At 45.7% G+C, this 14,132-nt stretch overlaps 1 protein-coding gene across 2 annotated transcripts; it reads right to left on the bottom strand.

The window, feature by feature from the left end:
• Window positions 1–17: 17 nt before the first annotated feature.
• EPB42 (erythrocyte membrane protein band 4.2) lies at window positions 18–9,987 on the bottom strand. Of its 2 annotated transcripts, XM_058814462.1 has the most exons (13): window positions 9,840–9,987; window positions 8,549–8,734; window positions 7,665–7,895; window positions 6,945–7,063; window positions 5,828–5,950; window positions 4,892–5,066; window positions 4,348–4,486; window positions 3,865–3,968; window positions 3,298–3,540; window positions 2,147–2,464; window positions 1,552–1,712; window positions 1,153–1,286; window positions 18–266 (listed from the first exon to the last, which is right to left on the bottom strand). In XM_058814462.1, exons 1-13 carry the CDS (start codon window positions 9,847–9,849, stop codon window positions 116–118), a joined length of 2,094 nt encoding a protein of 697 aa, XP_058670445.1. In that variant the 5' UTR covers window positions 9,850–9,987; the 3' UTR covers window positions 18–115. The 2 variants fall into 2 exon arrangements, with proteins under 2 accessions (XP_058670445.1, XP_058670446.1); XM_058814463.1 differs by lacking the exons at window positions 8,549–8,734; window positions 9,840–9,987 and having other exon boundaries at window positions 6,945–7,193; window positions 7,665–7,898.
• Window positions 9,988–14,132: the final 4,145 nt, after the last annotated feature.

The following is a 14,132-nucleotide window of genomic DNA, read 5'->3' as shown; positions in this document are numbered from 1 at the left end:
TCAGACATGGTTTTAAATATAGCTTTTATTATAAAAACTGTTTACATCTGTGCTTGCCCGTGACCAGGGCACAGATCACAGCCACTCTTTGGTGAGGACCTGTTCTGAGCTGGCCTCAGGCAGCTGCAATGTTGGTTGTTCTGTAGCTCTTCAGGTTGTGGAGCTGGAGGCAGGTAAGATGTGCAGTGAGTCTCCTGGGCCCTGCTCGGGTGGGGGTGAATGGGATTTCCAGCTCTTGAGTGCTTTTAGCTTGCACAGAGCCCAGCCTGAAAGGAGAGAAGGGATTATACAGGAATCGCCCTCTTTGTGGTTTTAGTTTCCTGTGTCTGGGATATGCATTAGCTGGACAGGAATGTGGTGCCAAAAAGAAGGAAAGGAAAAACAAGAAATAGAAGAAAGCTGGCAATGACTCAAACAACTACGGTGAAATTGTCATCTAACAGTGGTTTGGGAGGGAGATAGGACAGGAGAATTGAAACCCTCCATGGAGACATCTGAGGGGACTTTGTCCTAATGCAGCTTCTTGGGACAAATGTGGGGTGTTTGTCATGTGAAGGGGAGCATGCCCCTTTGGTGGCTCTTGGCTAAGTAACATCTGCCTGGTTCTTCAGTAGAGAAGGGAAAAACACCACTGTTCATTGTTTATAGTGGGTAATGGATGGAAAACTGTCATAAACAATACAGTTTTACTCCACTTAGGGATGTTCAAGTTGCTCACTAGAAAGTAATTGATTTCTCAGCAGCAAATAGTTTCTAAATTTCTTAGCTCATTTCAGTGACATTGAACTTTGCCTTATTTCATGTGTATTTCTCACTAAGTCTTGGGGCATTTCTCTGTTATCCTTTTTGTTGGCAGGAGGTTTTCCTTTTGCTGTCTATGCCTTTGATGTTGAAGCTTTCACAAATGCCATATTGGCTTCAACTTGGGTATTACACGTCTGTTGAAAATTCTCTTAGCTGGCTTTTCTCCTTTTCAGTGTGAAAATCATCTGTATTATCTGTAAATAAAGGATGGGATGCTTGGGCCTTTTATGCCATAGTGATATTTTCCTTCCATGTTGTTGCTTGGTTATTTTTGAGGACAGCTTTTCCTTTGCTTGTATTGTGTCTCTTTTTCCACTTGCTGTTCTTGGATCAGCACTTTGCACTTACCTGTAATTCCTGTGTCTGTAAATGAGCCCTCGCCCTGTGACTGCTATCACACACTGCTCCAGGGGCTCCATGAGGGGGTTCTGGAGGCTGATCCTTGCTGTGCTTGGCTCATACTGCACCATGTTTTCTAGGAACTGTTGAAAGAAGGAAATGAGCTGAAATTGAGAGAAGAAAATATATTCTTCTATGATTAAAGGGAGATGAGTGATTTTTTTTTTTTTTTGGTGCCTGAGGTGCCATTTGCCAGAAGAGGCAAAGTCCAGCTTATTTAATTTATTATAATTTCTTCTGCTCTGCTTTCTCAGAGAGCTCCTGAACCCAGCAGAATTGTTTTGCTGCTTATGACTACAAAAGCTGTTTTTTCCCCACTGCAGAGGCAGGATGACAGCCCAATCGTACCTCAATGGTGAGAGGGGAATCAGAAATGCTGATTTCTTCCTGTGCCAGGTACATGAAGGAGGAGTCCTCATCTCTAAGCACAGCAGTCAGCCTGAGCAGGTGGTTCTCTCCCAGCTCTTTTCCAAACCATGTGTAAGGCACAGACACCTTCAAGTTATTGACTGGAACAGAGGGGTGAAGCAGCAGGTGATGAGTGCAGCCTGGTCTGTCCCTGCATGACACCTGGGAGTGTTCAGTGCCCAACATTGTACTAAAAGCTGCAGCATTTAAATGTGGCCTCAAGCGGATTTGCAGATTGGAAATCTCTAAGGTGATGTTGCCAAAGTGTTTTATTTCACAGGATGGGTGAGGTTGGAATGGACAATAGTGGATTATCTGGTGCAGCCTCCCTGCCCAAGCAGGGTCACCCCAGGGCACAGGATTGTGTCCAGTCAATTCTGGAATATCTCCCATTAGGGAGACTCCACCATCTCTCTGGGTAATCACCTAGAATCAACTATTCAGCCAACCTTTTGTAAACCTAGGTCTGGGGGAACTTTTCTGAAATGAGAGCACTAGAGGACTTTTCTAGCCATGCACCCAGGGGAGTCCTTACCTGAATTGCTGTGGAGGTTAAAATGAAACTCTTCCTTCCAAAGCTGGGCAATGGGCACACCATTATAATGCAGAGCCTGGATCCCAGCTACCAGATGAGTAGCCTTTTCTCTATCAGTGTGGTTGAACACTTCAATGGAAAGTGTCATATCTTGTCCCAGTTGCAAAGAACTTGACTGGAAATGGATGAAAATGTTGACTGGCTCTTCCAGAGCAGTAGGAAAGAAGATAAACTGTGTGCTGCTCATGCTGCTGGTTGTCTCAAGTTCCTTCATGTTTCTATAGGCTTTGTCAAGGACTTTTTTTTCCTGGAGAGAACCTGTCACAAAAAAAGGAAGCACATACTTTGGTTCTCTTTCCTGTTTACTAGTGAGAAGCAGCAGGAGAATGGCATTGATTTCTCCTGGTAGTACTGGAGATACTTTTCCTAAGAGCATAGAGAGATATCCTTTTTTGCTTCTGGGTGGGTCACTTTGAAAGCTTCAGCTGTCAGGATATTCACTGGATGTGCCTGACAGATTCTACTTGGCAATAGCTGTCACAGTTTTTAAAACACCTTGGTGCTAGCATCTCTCAGAGTAGAGGAGGCAGCTGCTTTTTTCTGCTGTAGCTAAGGCACAGTTCCATGCTCTCATGTGTTGAGAAGTTGCAGTTGTCTCCTGCAGCCATGGAGAAACAAGCCACAGGTGAAGATGGGGTGTTATGGTTGAGCCAGGGAAACCACTCAGATTCTGGAGGGGAGCTGCTTGTTGAGGGAGAGATTCAGGCAGTATCTGAGAGCACAACAGCCCTTTTCAGAAAGCTGGAGTCTGGAATACATCTATCCATATTTATATTACAGAGAAAATGGGAGGTGGATGTACAGAGTGTAGAGATAACAGAAATCAGAAAAGGTATTCCAGACATGAAAGTGCCTGGTGTACAAACACCTGGTCTTCCACAGACCTTAATGCCATTAAGCAGGGTGAAGTTTGGGTGATGGCCTCTGCTTTGGCTCTGTAGACAGAGAGAATGAGGTGTTCTAGTGCCACTGAAGAAGGGGAAGTAGTGAGAAGTGGCTGACCCTGGTGCTCTGGTTTGGTTCTGCTCTGGTCTTTTACTCCTGATTTGTGACAGTGACAGGGAATGTGCTCAGCCTGTGCCTGCCCATACCTTCAGGATATTTGTAGTTTTGTGTGATGTCCTCACAGCGCTCACTGCCCACACTCTTGGTGCTGATGTTGTTTCCAGTGTATTTTGTGCCACCAAAAGCTGGCTTGAGGGTGTCATCTGCTTTGTGTATCCACACATGACACTTGGCATTGATGGCAGCAAAGAAGTAGCAGACATCATAATCAACTTGTGTGTCACCTTCCTTGATGGCACGAACAGGGGCTGGCCCACAGAAGGATACACCTGAAGAGAAAATGTGGTCCAGATAAGATTCAGATGCTTTCCCAACTAAACCCATCCCTAGTTTTGACCTATACTGGTGAAATATCTCGTTTAGGAGGCCATTAGGAAGCAGTGATAGAGCTACATGAGCTGCACAAACCAAACACATAAATGATAGTTTTGTGCCTAAAGTCAAGAAGGTGAGTGAGTTCCTGTCTTTTTGCATCTTTCCACTGAAAGATGGGAAAGGAGGAATATTGAATGGCTTTATTTACCTCTGCTTCACTTCCCCCTGCTCTTGCTCAAGCCCATCTCTGATATCTTACCCTTGCTCTGATATCTTACCCTTGCTTTTTTCCTGGCAGGTGGCATCCAGTGCCTGCCACCCACTGTACTCTGGCAGCAAGTCTGAACGAGCCATCCAGCATTCATTCCAAACGTGGAAGGTCCTGCAAGAGGCAACAGCATGAGCTTACATCCAGGGACTGAGCCCTGAGGTACAGGGTAAAGTTTTTGAGTAAAGCTTTTGCCAAACCGCAGCTGGTTAATGCTCCCTTGAAGGAGTTCAGTTCATATTGAGAAGAGCAGAGTTGTGTGTGGAGAAACAAGTGGAGTTTCTGCAGCTGGACTGGGCTATCATTCTTCCTTTGTGGGCTCTAGAAATAGAGCACTCTTGAGTTTATCAAGAACAGGTCCTGTAGACAGGATCTCAGCTGAGCTGTCTCCTGTCACCTCCTTGCAGCTGTTTTACCTCTTTCCCCTGGGTTTCATTTCCCACATCCAAGTATTGTCTCAAATCCTTGCTGGGGCCCTGCCATGTGTTCTTACCAGACACGAGCACTCTTGTCCTGTGTCAGCAGTGTCCCATCCTCATCATAGTACTCATCCACACTCAGGCTGCCCTTGGTGTTGTGAGCCCAGGTAAAGCCAGTGACCACCCTGGTGGGAATTCCCAGGCACCTCAGAACTGTGTAAAGAGAGAGCTGTGAATCAGTTGTGCACCCTGCCTTAGGAGTGTCTCTGGTGATACATGTAGAGCCTCTTCTGGTGCTAGGCCTGTTAGGAATGGCACAAAATCTGCTGTTTGGACTTTGCAAGAGGCATTCCTCCCTCAGGAAATAAAATTTCACATGTGCATTCAGTGAATGGATATACTGATACTCTTGTCTTGAAGGCAGTGATGCTGGGTGTTGATGACACTAAAGATGTGCCTCTCCCCTGAGGATAAAAGGCTGTAGGAGCACTGTACCTGGGCACAGGACTGTCCCAAACACCCAGCACCACCCTGTACCTGAGCACAGGAGTGCCCCAAACACCCAGCACCCTGTACCTGAGCACAGGAGTGCCCCAAACACCCAGCACCTCCCTGTACCTGAGCACAGGACTGCAGCAGACACCCAGCACCTCCCGGAGTGCACGGGCTGGAATTTGGATGCAATCCACTGCCGGAGGATGGGGATGCTTCCCAGCCACTTGGAAGGGGGTGTCCCATTATGGTGTTGCCCAGGCTCATATTCTGTCAGGCTTCTAAATTCACTGCAGTTCAGCTGTGGAGAAGGAGGAGAGAAAAGATGTATTAAGGAATTGCCTCTCTTTGATAGGTCTGCCTGATCCTGTTTGTGGGAGGTGTTCCCAAAGCAGAAGAAAACAAGAAGACATTTTTATGCCAAGCATGATGGTCATGGCTGAGCAGAACAGGGATGTCACAGACATCTTTTATGAAAAATCCTTTCCTTAGGATTTTTCCTCCTGAGAAGCTGAGAAGCCTCAGGAACAAAATGTAAACATTGATTATCTGCTGCTGTGGAATGCAGCAAGTGGATCTGTGATTGGCCCATGTTGATTGTTTCTAATTAATGGCCAATCACAGCCCAGCTGGCTCAGACAGAGAGTCCGAGCTACAAGCTTTTGTTATCATTTCCTTCTTATTCTATTCTTAGCTAGCCTTCTGATGAAATCCTTTCTTCTATTCTTTTAGTATAGTTATAATGTAATATATATCATAAAATAATAAATCAGCCTTCTGAAACATGGAGTCAGATCCTCATCTCTTCCCTCAACCTGAGACCCCTGTGAACACTGTCACACAGGGGCAGCAGTCTCCTCTGAGATTTGTTCATTAAATGCATTTTTACTGCTAAGAACGTCCTGCAGCCCTACGTGTCTGCTGAAGGAATATCAGGACAGGCTGGAGATGGGCAGGAGGTGTTGTTTGGAACAGGTTTCCTCTGAGGCCAGTGGTTTAGCCTGCCCTGGGGGTGAGGAGGTGCCCCCTGCTCGGGCCAGGGCTGCTCTGTGCCCTCCTCACCATGGCAGCAGCTGCTCTGCAGACGGGGACGGGGCTTTGGCGCTGGGCAGGATCCTTTTCTCTTCGGGAGTGCTCCCCCAGAGCCAGCAGGATGAAGGAGATGTCAACCATGTCCTCCTCAAACTGAAACAAAAACACATCACTTCAGGAAACTCCCCATGAATTTTTGTTCTCTTGAGTCCCTACGAGGGTTTGTGACTGTGCAGATTGTTTCTCCCTTTCTGCTGATGGTTTTGGGTAAGTGGGCTGTGAAGGAGGGCAGAGGTCTGCAGGGGGAGCTGAGGACAGACCTCCAACTTTATTGAAGGTGGGAAATGCATCAGCATGATACTGCATTCCCTGATTGAGGGAAATTGATGCTTTTCTGTAGGGGGATAGAATATAAGAAAATAAAGATAGTGTAGAAAGTAATCTTACCCCTAAGGAGTTGCAGCTGGACTAATTATCAAAGATGATGAACAGGCCTGACTTTAACAAGCCACAGCTGTGACCAATGAGAAGAAGATGCTATAAAAGAGTGGGGTGGCTGGGTGAGAAGGGAACTGGAGTCAGTTGGCTGCTTTGTGAAGAGCAAAGAGTCAGTGCTGGGAGGAGCAGCCCACAGAAACACCAAGGAGGTATGAAACTTTTGTGATAAGGAGACAACAGTATGGAACCCCTGCAAAAAGGTGAAACACTTTTCTGGAGCACTCTCTAGGTTGGCACAGAGATGCTTGTAAGATCTGCTGGCACAAAAGTGAAATAATCACTGGTTATATCAGATGGCCTTAGACAAACAGAAAGATCTTCTTGTCCTCACTTTACCTGATAGAGACAGTATTATTGAGCTCTGTTAAATGCTTTTATACCTGTTGATGAAAGGAAGGCACACAAAGCTCAGATACAGAACAATGCATTCCTTTATAGAGGACAGCATGAGAAGGAAGCTAAAATTACAGGTGCTGGGTTATAGGACTTCATCCACAGGTCCCTGCTCTCCTGCACAGGAGGTAGTGGGTGCAGAGAACACAGAGATGAGTAGAATTTTTTCATCAGTGTCCTGTACAAACCAGATTTATGCACCTTTCCTCTGCTGGTGGTTGGAAGAGAGCACAGACATACTAGACCTCTTGCTTACCTGGCTGAAGTCCCAGGGTTGGGCTAGGATTGCATTTTCAGTCCCCTGGTAGATGATGCCATCTTGGTTTAGGATATACTCCTGCCGCTGTGCCTCATTAGCCAAGAACACCTCATCATCTAGATTAGGGGATAAAAGCACCAGGAAGAAAGCATGGCTGGTCTCAGGTGCACTTGCATCTCTCATGCATCAGCAGGTTCCACTGGGCTTTGGCAGCCCCCAGCATTCTGCCCTGAGAAATACCTCAGACTGTAAATCAGACAGGAAAGAAGAATTTCATGGTCATCTCCATTGCCTTGTCCAAAAAGTTCTCTGGACCCAGGCTGTTGCCCTTGCTGGCCCTTCTACTCTCCTGGCTGATAAGTTCTGATACTAAGAAAGATACAGTGGCCTTAACCAGACCAATTACAATCTTGACTCATCCTAAAATCTCTATTATAGAAAACACTTAATCAAACACTTTCCCCTTAGCAGAAGGACAGGGCTTTTCCAGTGGAGTACTCCAGGGAGAGGCAAAAGTGCTGAGGCAGGAAAATTGGGGCTTTATGAGCCCCTAGCTCTCTCCTGAGGTGCTGTGGGGAGCAGGGCAGGAGTGGAAGGAGCACTGGGTGAGTCAGCCTCCCTCCATGGAGGCACTGCCACAGCTCCAAAGTTGTTTTTTTTTTTTGTGAAGTGGCTGATCCCAGCCTGCATTTCTCATTTCTCTTTCTGACCACCTACCTCTGCACCAGGGATTAAAGAGGAGGGTGAAGTCGCCCAGGAGCTGAGGGGATTTGGAGGCACGGAAAAGCAGATTGTACTGGCCAATGGGGGCATTGGCAGGTGTGCTCACACGCAGGGTCCAGAAGTTTGGGTCCTGTTCCTCCACTGCTGCACTCCACTGCTTCTGGTCTGCCAGGCTGGAGATAGGAAATTCAGCCTGGATTTCATCTGCTTTGGCAGAATGTGGTCCTGCAGACAAAGAAATCTGGTTGTGTTTATTCCAAACATTGTTTATTGCTCACCTGTGCAGACAGCAGGGACCTTGTCTCTCTCTAGAGCCACAGCTCTCCTCGTGGAAGGGCCGTGACCCTTTAGCAGCTCAATGCCCACTGAACACTGCTAAGGCCAGGAATGCACTCAGGCCTCCCTGCTTTAAAGTGAAATGTGCTTTCCATAGATTTGTAGAAACCAGGAATGGCCAGAATGGTGCAGCCCTGCTGTGCCTATGGAATTTAGTGTCTTGTAACAGCCCAGTGCTCACAATATGGTGAAACAAGCTGGGGCTGAAAGCTGCTGCCCTTCTCAGGGGTCTCATAGAAAACACTCTGACAGAAAAACCTGTGACAGGCCAGCTAGGTTTGAGCACTCCTAACCCCAAAAGCCAGAAGAGATCCCATGAGCATTTTGTAACCATGGAATGGTGAAGCTGTGTTGGTTATTGTGTGCAGCGTCCCTTCTGGAAGGGATCTGGTTGTGATCCTGCAGGAGACTCTGCTTTGCCTCACATAAACAGTTTACTGGCCTCACATCTAAATTGGGCACCCCTGCCCAGCTCTGGAGATGGCTTTTGCCCCCAGCTCTGGTGGAGGAGCAGAGCTCTGGTAGGTTTGTTATGGCATTACCTGTCTGTACGATGAGGAAGGTCCTCTTCATCTGCTTCAGGTAGTTGTGTACTGGAGCTGAGAATCTCACAGTGATGGTGAATGGCTGTCCTCTCCTCACTATGAGCCTTTTAGTGCTGATCTCTTCTGTGTGGTGGGTTTTGTTATTCTCTGGTATCATGAAATCACAGTTTTGGATGCTCAGACCTGTAGTGTGAGAAGATAGAGAATGAGTTTGGGGCTGTGAGCTGGCTGCAGTCGGGCCCTGAGCCACATTCTGGGGCACAAAACCAGCTGATTGTGAGTGGAGAAACACCCATTCTCCCCCTGCCTTAGAGACTTTCTATCCAGTAATGGTAGGGACTTCACTCTGAGCTTGGCTCTTCTGGTGTTGAGTGACTGTTGAGCTGCCTTTGCTTATACCTGACATCATTAAGTGCAACCTTCACTGCTGGTTCAAATGCACAGCTGGATCAAACTCCAGTTTTCCTACTTTGTACCACATCAGTTGGCAATGCCATGCAGGAGACAGGAAAGATCCTCCTCCTCCTCCTCCTCCTCTTGTCTCCTACACAGGCTTCATACACATCCTATGTGCTTCTGTCCAGCACCAGAAGACAGAAAAAAACTTGTCACAATTTCAAGCAGCCAGTTACTCCCTGTTTTGTCTCAGCCTTGGAATCATCCTGACCTTATTTACCTCTTTGGGTTGTAGCCCATCACTAAGATCCTTGGCCCTGTGGGTTGCAGCTGCTGCCCCTTATGTGACACATAATCCACCTCCCCTTGCTGACCCATTCTGTTTTCTCTCTGTGATGGAAATGTCTGTTCTGTGTCTTGTAGAACAGTGAGTGATGTGGAGTCTGGCTTCCTCTCCATCATATGACTTTTCATGGATCTTACTGTCACTTTCTTCAAGGTTTCCTGGAGCCTTGTTTCCCTGCTCCAGAGGCTCAAACACTTGCTCATCTCTCTGTTTCAGTTGTGCTGTCTCCTTAATTCCTCCCACCCCCCATTCCCTGTCATGAGGATTCACTTAGCTCTGCTTCCAAGCCCTCACCTGTCTGCCTTAGCTGCTCCTTGCTGCTTCTCAGTCTCCTCTCAGGGATCAGTACCAAGTTCTGATTGCTGAGCCTTTTGTGCAGTCTGCCCTGCAGACTGAGCTCCCTAAGCCTTTAGAGCACTTGGCTCCTGCCCTGCAAGCTCAGCTCTCCCCAAGCCTCATGAACTCTGTCTTGGAGCAGGAACAGTTGTCTCTTCCTGACACATGGCTGGCAAATGCTTGGAAGTAACAAAAATGATTTTTGCTTACCTTGGCCCATGGCTGGTTCTGGGTACCATGAAAATATTCAGCTTCTGCTTGCTCTGGTGGGCAGTGGCTCCTTCCTGCAGCTGTGCTAAAAGCTGTCCTCTTGCAAAGTTGTTTGCTTGGTTTCTTTGTACAGGGTGGGACGTGGGGCTGCCACCTTTCCAGCTTATCTGGTGTGCAGATGTTGAGGGCTCTTTTATCTCTCAGACCACACTGGAGAAGGCTACAGATGAGGTGAAGTTCCACAGCAGGAGGTGAAGCATTTAGAGACAGCCAGTGACAATTCCTTCAAGGAGCTGTGCACTGAGGAGCCCAGAGTAGGAAATGCAAATCTAAATACGGCTCTGAACAATGCACAGAGTGCACTTCCAATGTAACTGTCGGACAGCTGCTCTCCAACATTGACCCCAAGCTATTTAGATCCTAAACCCTTCAAGGAGTTAAAAAATATACTCAGTACATCCATTGCTCTTGTGCCTAATTCAGAAAAGTGCAACCACTTAAAAATGAGAAAATGTGTTGAAAGAAACTACTGAATTTGTGTAGCTTAATGGAGGTTATTTAAAAATATTGAGCTGGAGACTTGGACTAAATATGTTCCTAAAGTTGCTGTAATATAAAAAGAATGCCACTGGATTAATAATAATTGGTCAAAAGACAAGAAATAAGGTATCAGAAATGAACAGCTTTCACTCTGGAGTGAGTCATTAATAGTTTTGCAGAAACCTATGATCTCCAAAAACTTAAAAATAATTTGAGAAGTTGATTACATAATATAGTCCAGAGAGTTCAGTGGTTTTCTAGTATTTCTTTATTAAATTTTACAATTGTTTGCTTATCTGTGTCATTTAAGCTAGAAACAAACTCTCTTGAGTTTTAGGTTTTTTGTATAGATTCACTTCCACAGAATAACTGCAGAGTGTTTGAGGCTGGAAGGGACCTCAGAGGTCATCTTGTCCCAGCTCCTGCCCCAGCAGGGTCACCAGGAGCTGCTGGTCACCTCTTGTGGTGACGAGTCCAGCCCTGGGCACAGCACTGCAGGTGTGGCCTCAGCAGTGCTGCCCAAGGCAGGAATCAGCTCCCCTGACCCTCTGGCAATTCTTTACCTGGGGCAGCCCAGGATGTTGTTCCCTTCCTTGTGACAAGGGCACACTCCTGCCTTGCGTGAGCTTTGACTGCTCTGACTTTATTGCAAAGCCTGGAGGTCACAAAGCCAGATTTGCAGAAGTTGGGAATGCTAAGAAGAATATTGGGAAAATCTTCCAGAAAATTCTGTATTTATTGTATACATCGCTCAATGTCAATTATATGTGATTTTTGTATATGTCTTGAACTTTTTTCTTACATAAGGAGCTAAACACGGTATGTGATGGCTGATTTGTGCTCTTTCAGTCTAAGCAAATTTTAAACTGACTGTGCTCAAACTTCTGACTTTCCTTGCATGATCAATGAAGTGCACTGAAATGCACCTTTGCAGTAAATGTGTGAATTTTGAACCTCTAAATCAGGGTGGTTTAGATACAGAGAGGTATTTATCCCATCATCACTGGCTTGTGACGACTGTGCATACACACAGTACCATCTCTTGGTCAAACTGGCAACTGCAAGTAACATTTCCTGCGCAGGATTTCCTGCACTTCAGCTCTGAAAAGAGACCAATTTATTGTCCCTTTAAGTTTTTCTTGGGCTAAAAAAGCCCATGGAGAAGGTTAACATGCAAAAGAGAGTTCTGCATGTAGTATTCAAGTGTTTGTACTGGCATTCCATCTGGTGAGAATGAGCCCTCTGTCCCCAGGCTCTCCCTACATCCAGGGCTGCCCCATCCCAGGTGCAGAATCCAGCACTTGCCTTTGTTAAACTTAGATGGTTTTGTCACTTCTCTATCCACTACATCCCTGACATGGTCCTAGAAATCTCAAGAAAAAGTTATCCATAAGATAGATCCTTGAAAGTGTCCATCCTGCCTGGATATTACTTTATTATCTTATGGTGTATAGGAATACTTGTTTTACAGGTCCAAACATAAATCCATAAAAACTTTATTACCTTTAAAAATAGAAGCTTAAACTGAGTGAGCATCTTTTTATAACTGGATCTCTCTCTGAATATGGTGATCAAAAATTACATACACCCTTTTATTGTGTCTACACTTCCAGCTTTGATGTGGCATACCCATGAATTAGATAGGAATTTTTATTTTGAGGGAGACTTTTTGTTGCTTTAAAGCAACCAGAAATTCTTACACTGTGCCTTTGGTTTTATCTTTTACAGTGAGCAGAGCCCTCTACATGCAGTACAGGAGAGGGACAGACCAAGATGTAAAGCAGTGAGGCTTTGGTGGCAGAACAATGTCATTTGAAACCAGAAACTTCAGCTATTTCTGGTTGATTTTTTATTTTTTAATCTGAATCTAGAAACTTAGAAGAACAGAATCATGGGGAGAAACATTCACTACCCTGGAGGCTGATTTCAGTGTGTTCCAGGACCAATTCATGGTTGTGAAGGTGTCATATCAGTGAGTGCTCATTGGATATTTTTTGGAGTGGTCAGACTGGAATGGGGGCTGGCTGGGTCAGCCTCTTGGGCATGCCCTTATTTAAACTGCATATTTATTAAGAAAAATACTGACAATTAGCCATTGCACTCCCCCGACTCCCACTGACTTCTGACCAAGGGCTGTGTAAAGATTGCAGGTTTAACAAAAGCAATTTAAATCCTTCCTCGGGCACTTAGATGTTTTCCTCTGTAATAATCATTAGTATAATTGAACAGTTGTCAGATGTCTCATGCAGGGAGAATGTGTTTCTCCTGCATGGCACTGGCCAGATCTGCATTTTCACACTCAAAGTGAGCTGGGTGTGGTTGCTGAGGGCAGATGGAAATGCTGACGCTGTGAAAACCCAGCGAGTGTTGCAAAGCCTGGGACTTGGCCCAGGCTCTCCAGCCTGGCTTCCCTTTGAACTGCAGCCTTCCTTTGCAGGTAGTTAATTAGGATGAGGTCATTGCAAGCTCTGTGACAAATACTGTCTGAAATAATTGCCTGGATTGTGTTTAAGAAGGAATACTGAAGGAATTTGGATGTTTTGGTTGTACGGTGTGTAAAATGTAATGTCAGTCTGCATTCTTGTAAGATTTAATGAGATTCTCTGAAATGCCATCACTACCTCAAGGCCTTCTCTGAGGCCAGTGGAGGATTGTCTGCCCTGACTATCCAAGATCCTGCAAGACTTAATTGATAGGTGCAAAGCTACCTATTCCCCTCTCCTTTGCCTGGAGAAATCTGAATTCCTGTGTGTATGTGTGTGTGTCCTTTTCAACCTTCATTCCAGTCTCTCTGGGCTGACTAGTTTTACCAAGCTTCCACATCCATTATATGTGTGGGTGGCAAAATATTGTAATTGATGTAGTAAAATGGGACTTTACATGTTTTGAAGATTTTGCTGGCTTTAAATCAAAGAAATATTTAAATGAGTTCTCAGGTTAGTCTGTGTCCCAAAGTCAGTTTGTGAGCATGGGACATTCTGGGGGAAGCTGGTCCTGCATTGCTGGGCAGTTCTGACTGTCAGGAGCAATAAGTCAATTTGTCTCTTAGGAGCATTCAGAGCTTTGCTGGATTGGCTTGTTAACTTTGCAAGGAGTGAATGGACACATTAGGGATTTAGGTATGGGTGGCACAATGCCTCCCTCATGAATGATGATCTGCTTTAAGCAGCTTTGTGGCGTGAGGAAGAGTGACTGTTAATTGTGAATTTTCGTACACCTTTCTGATGTCCTCCTTTTTCTACTTTGCTACTTTCTCATTTTTCCAGTCATAAGAAGAGAGTTCTGTTGTATCACTGCCATATCTTATTGCTGTATTTTCTTTCTAGCAATAAGATTCAATGAGAAATTTAATCCTGGAATTTAATTATGTCAGCTACTTGGATAGTACTTTGGCTAGTACTGAATAAAACATATTTAGTGGATATAAGCATGGAGAAGTGAAGGTTTCAGGGACACCTTATAGTTCTTTCCAGTGCCTAAAAGGGGCTCACAAGGAGGCTGGAGAGGGACTTTTCACAAGGGTATGGGGAGATTGGACATGAGGGACTGGCCTTAAGCTGGAGGAGGGCAGGTTTAGATTGGATATTAGGAAGAAATTCTTCCCTGTGAGGGTGCTGAGGCCCTGGTACAGGTGCCCAGAGCAGCTGTGGCTGCCCCATGATCCCTGGAAGTGTCCAAGGCCAGGTTAGATGGGGCTTTGAGCAGCCTGGGATGGTGGAAGGTGTCCCTGCCCATGAAACAAGATGAGCTCTA

Source organism: Ammospiza caudacuta, chromosome 15, assembly GCF_027887145.1.
Source record: "Ammospiza caudacuta isolate bAmmCau1 chromosome 15, bAmmCau1.pri, whole genome shotgun sequence".
NCBI lineage: Eukaryota > Metazoa > Chordata > Aves > Passeriformes > Passerellidae > Ammospiza > Ammospiza caudacuta.
This window is presented reverse-complemented; position numbering and strand designations above follow the sequence as displayed.

Excerpts from the sequence above, each read along its gene's own strand:
- EPB42 (XM_058814462.1), bottom strand. Across the intron at positions 3,541-3,864 it reads CTGCCAGGAAAAAAGCAAGG|GTGTATCCTTCTGTGGGCCA; the intron begins GTAAGATATCAG and ends TTTTCTCTTCAG. Across the intron at positions 1,713-2,146 it reads TAACCTCCACAGCAATTCAG|TCAATAACTTGAAGGTGTCT; the intron begins GTAAGGACTCCC and ends CCTCTGTTCCAG.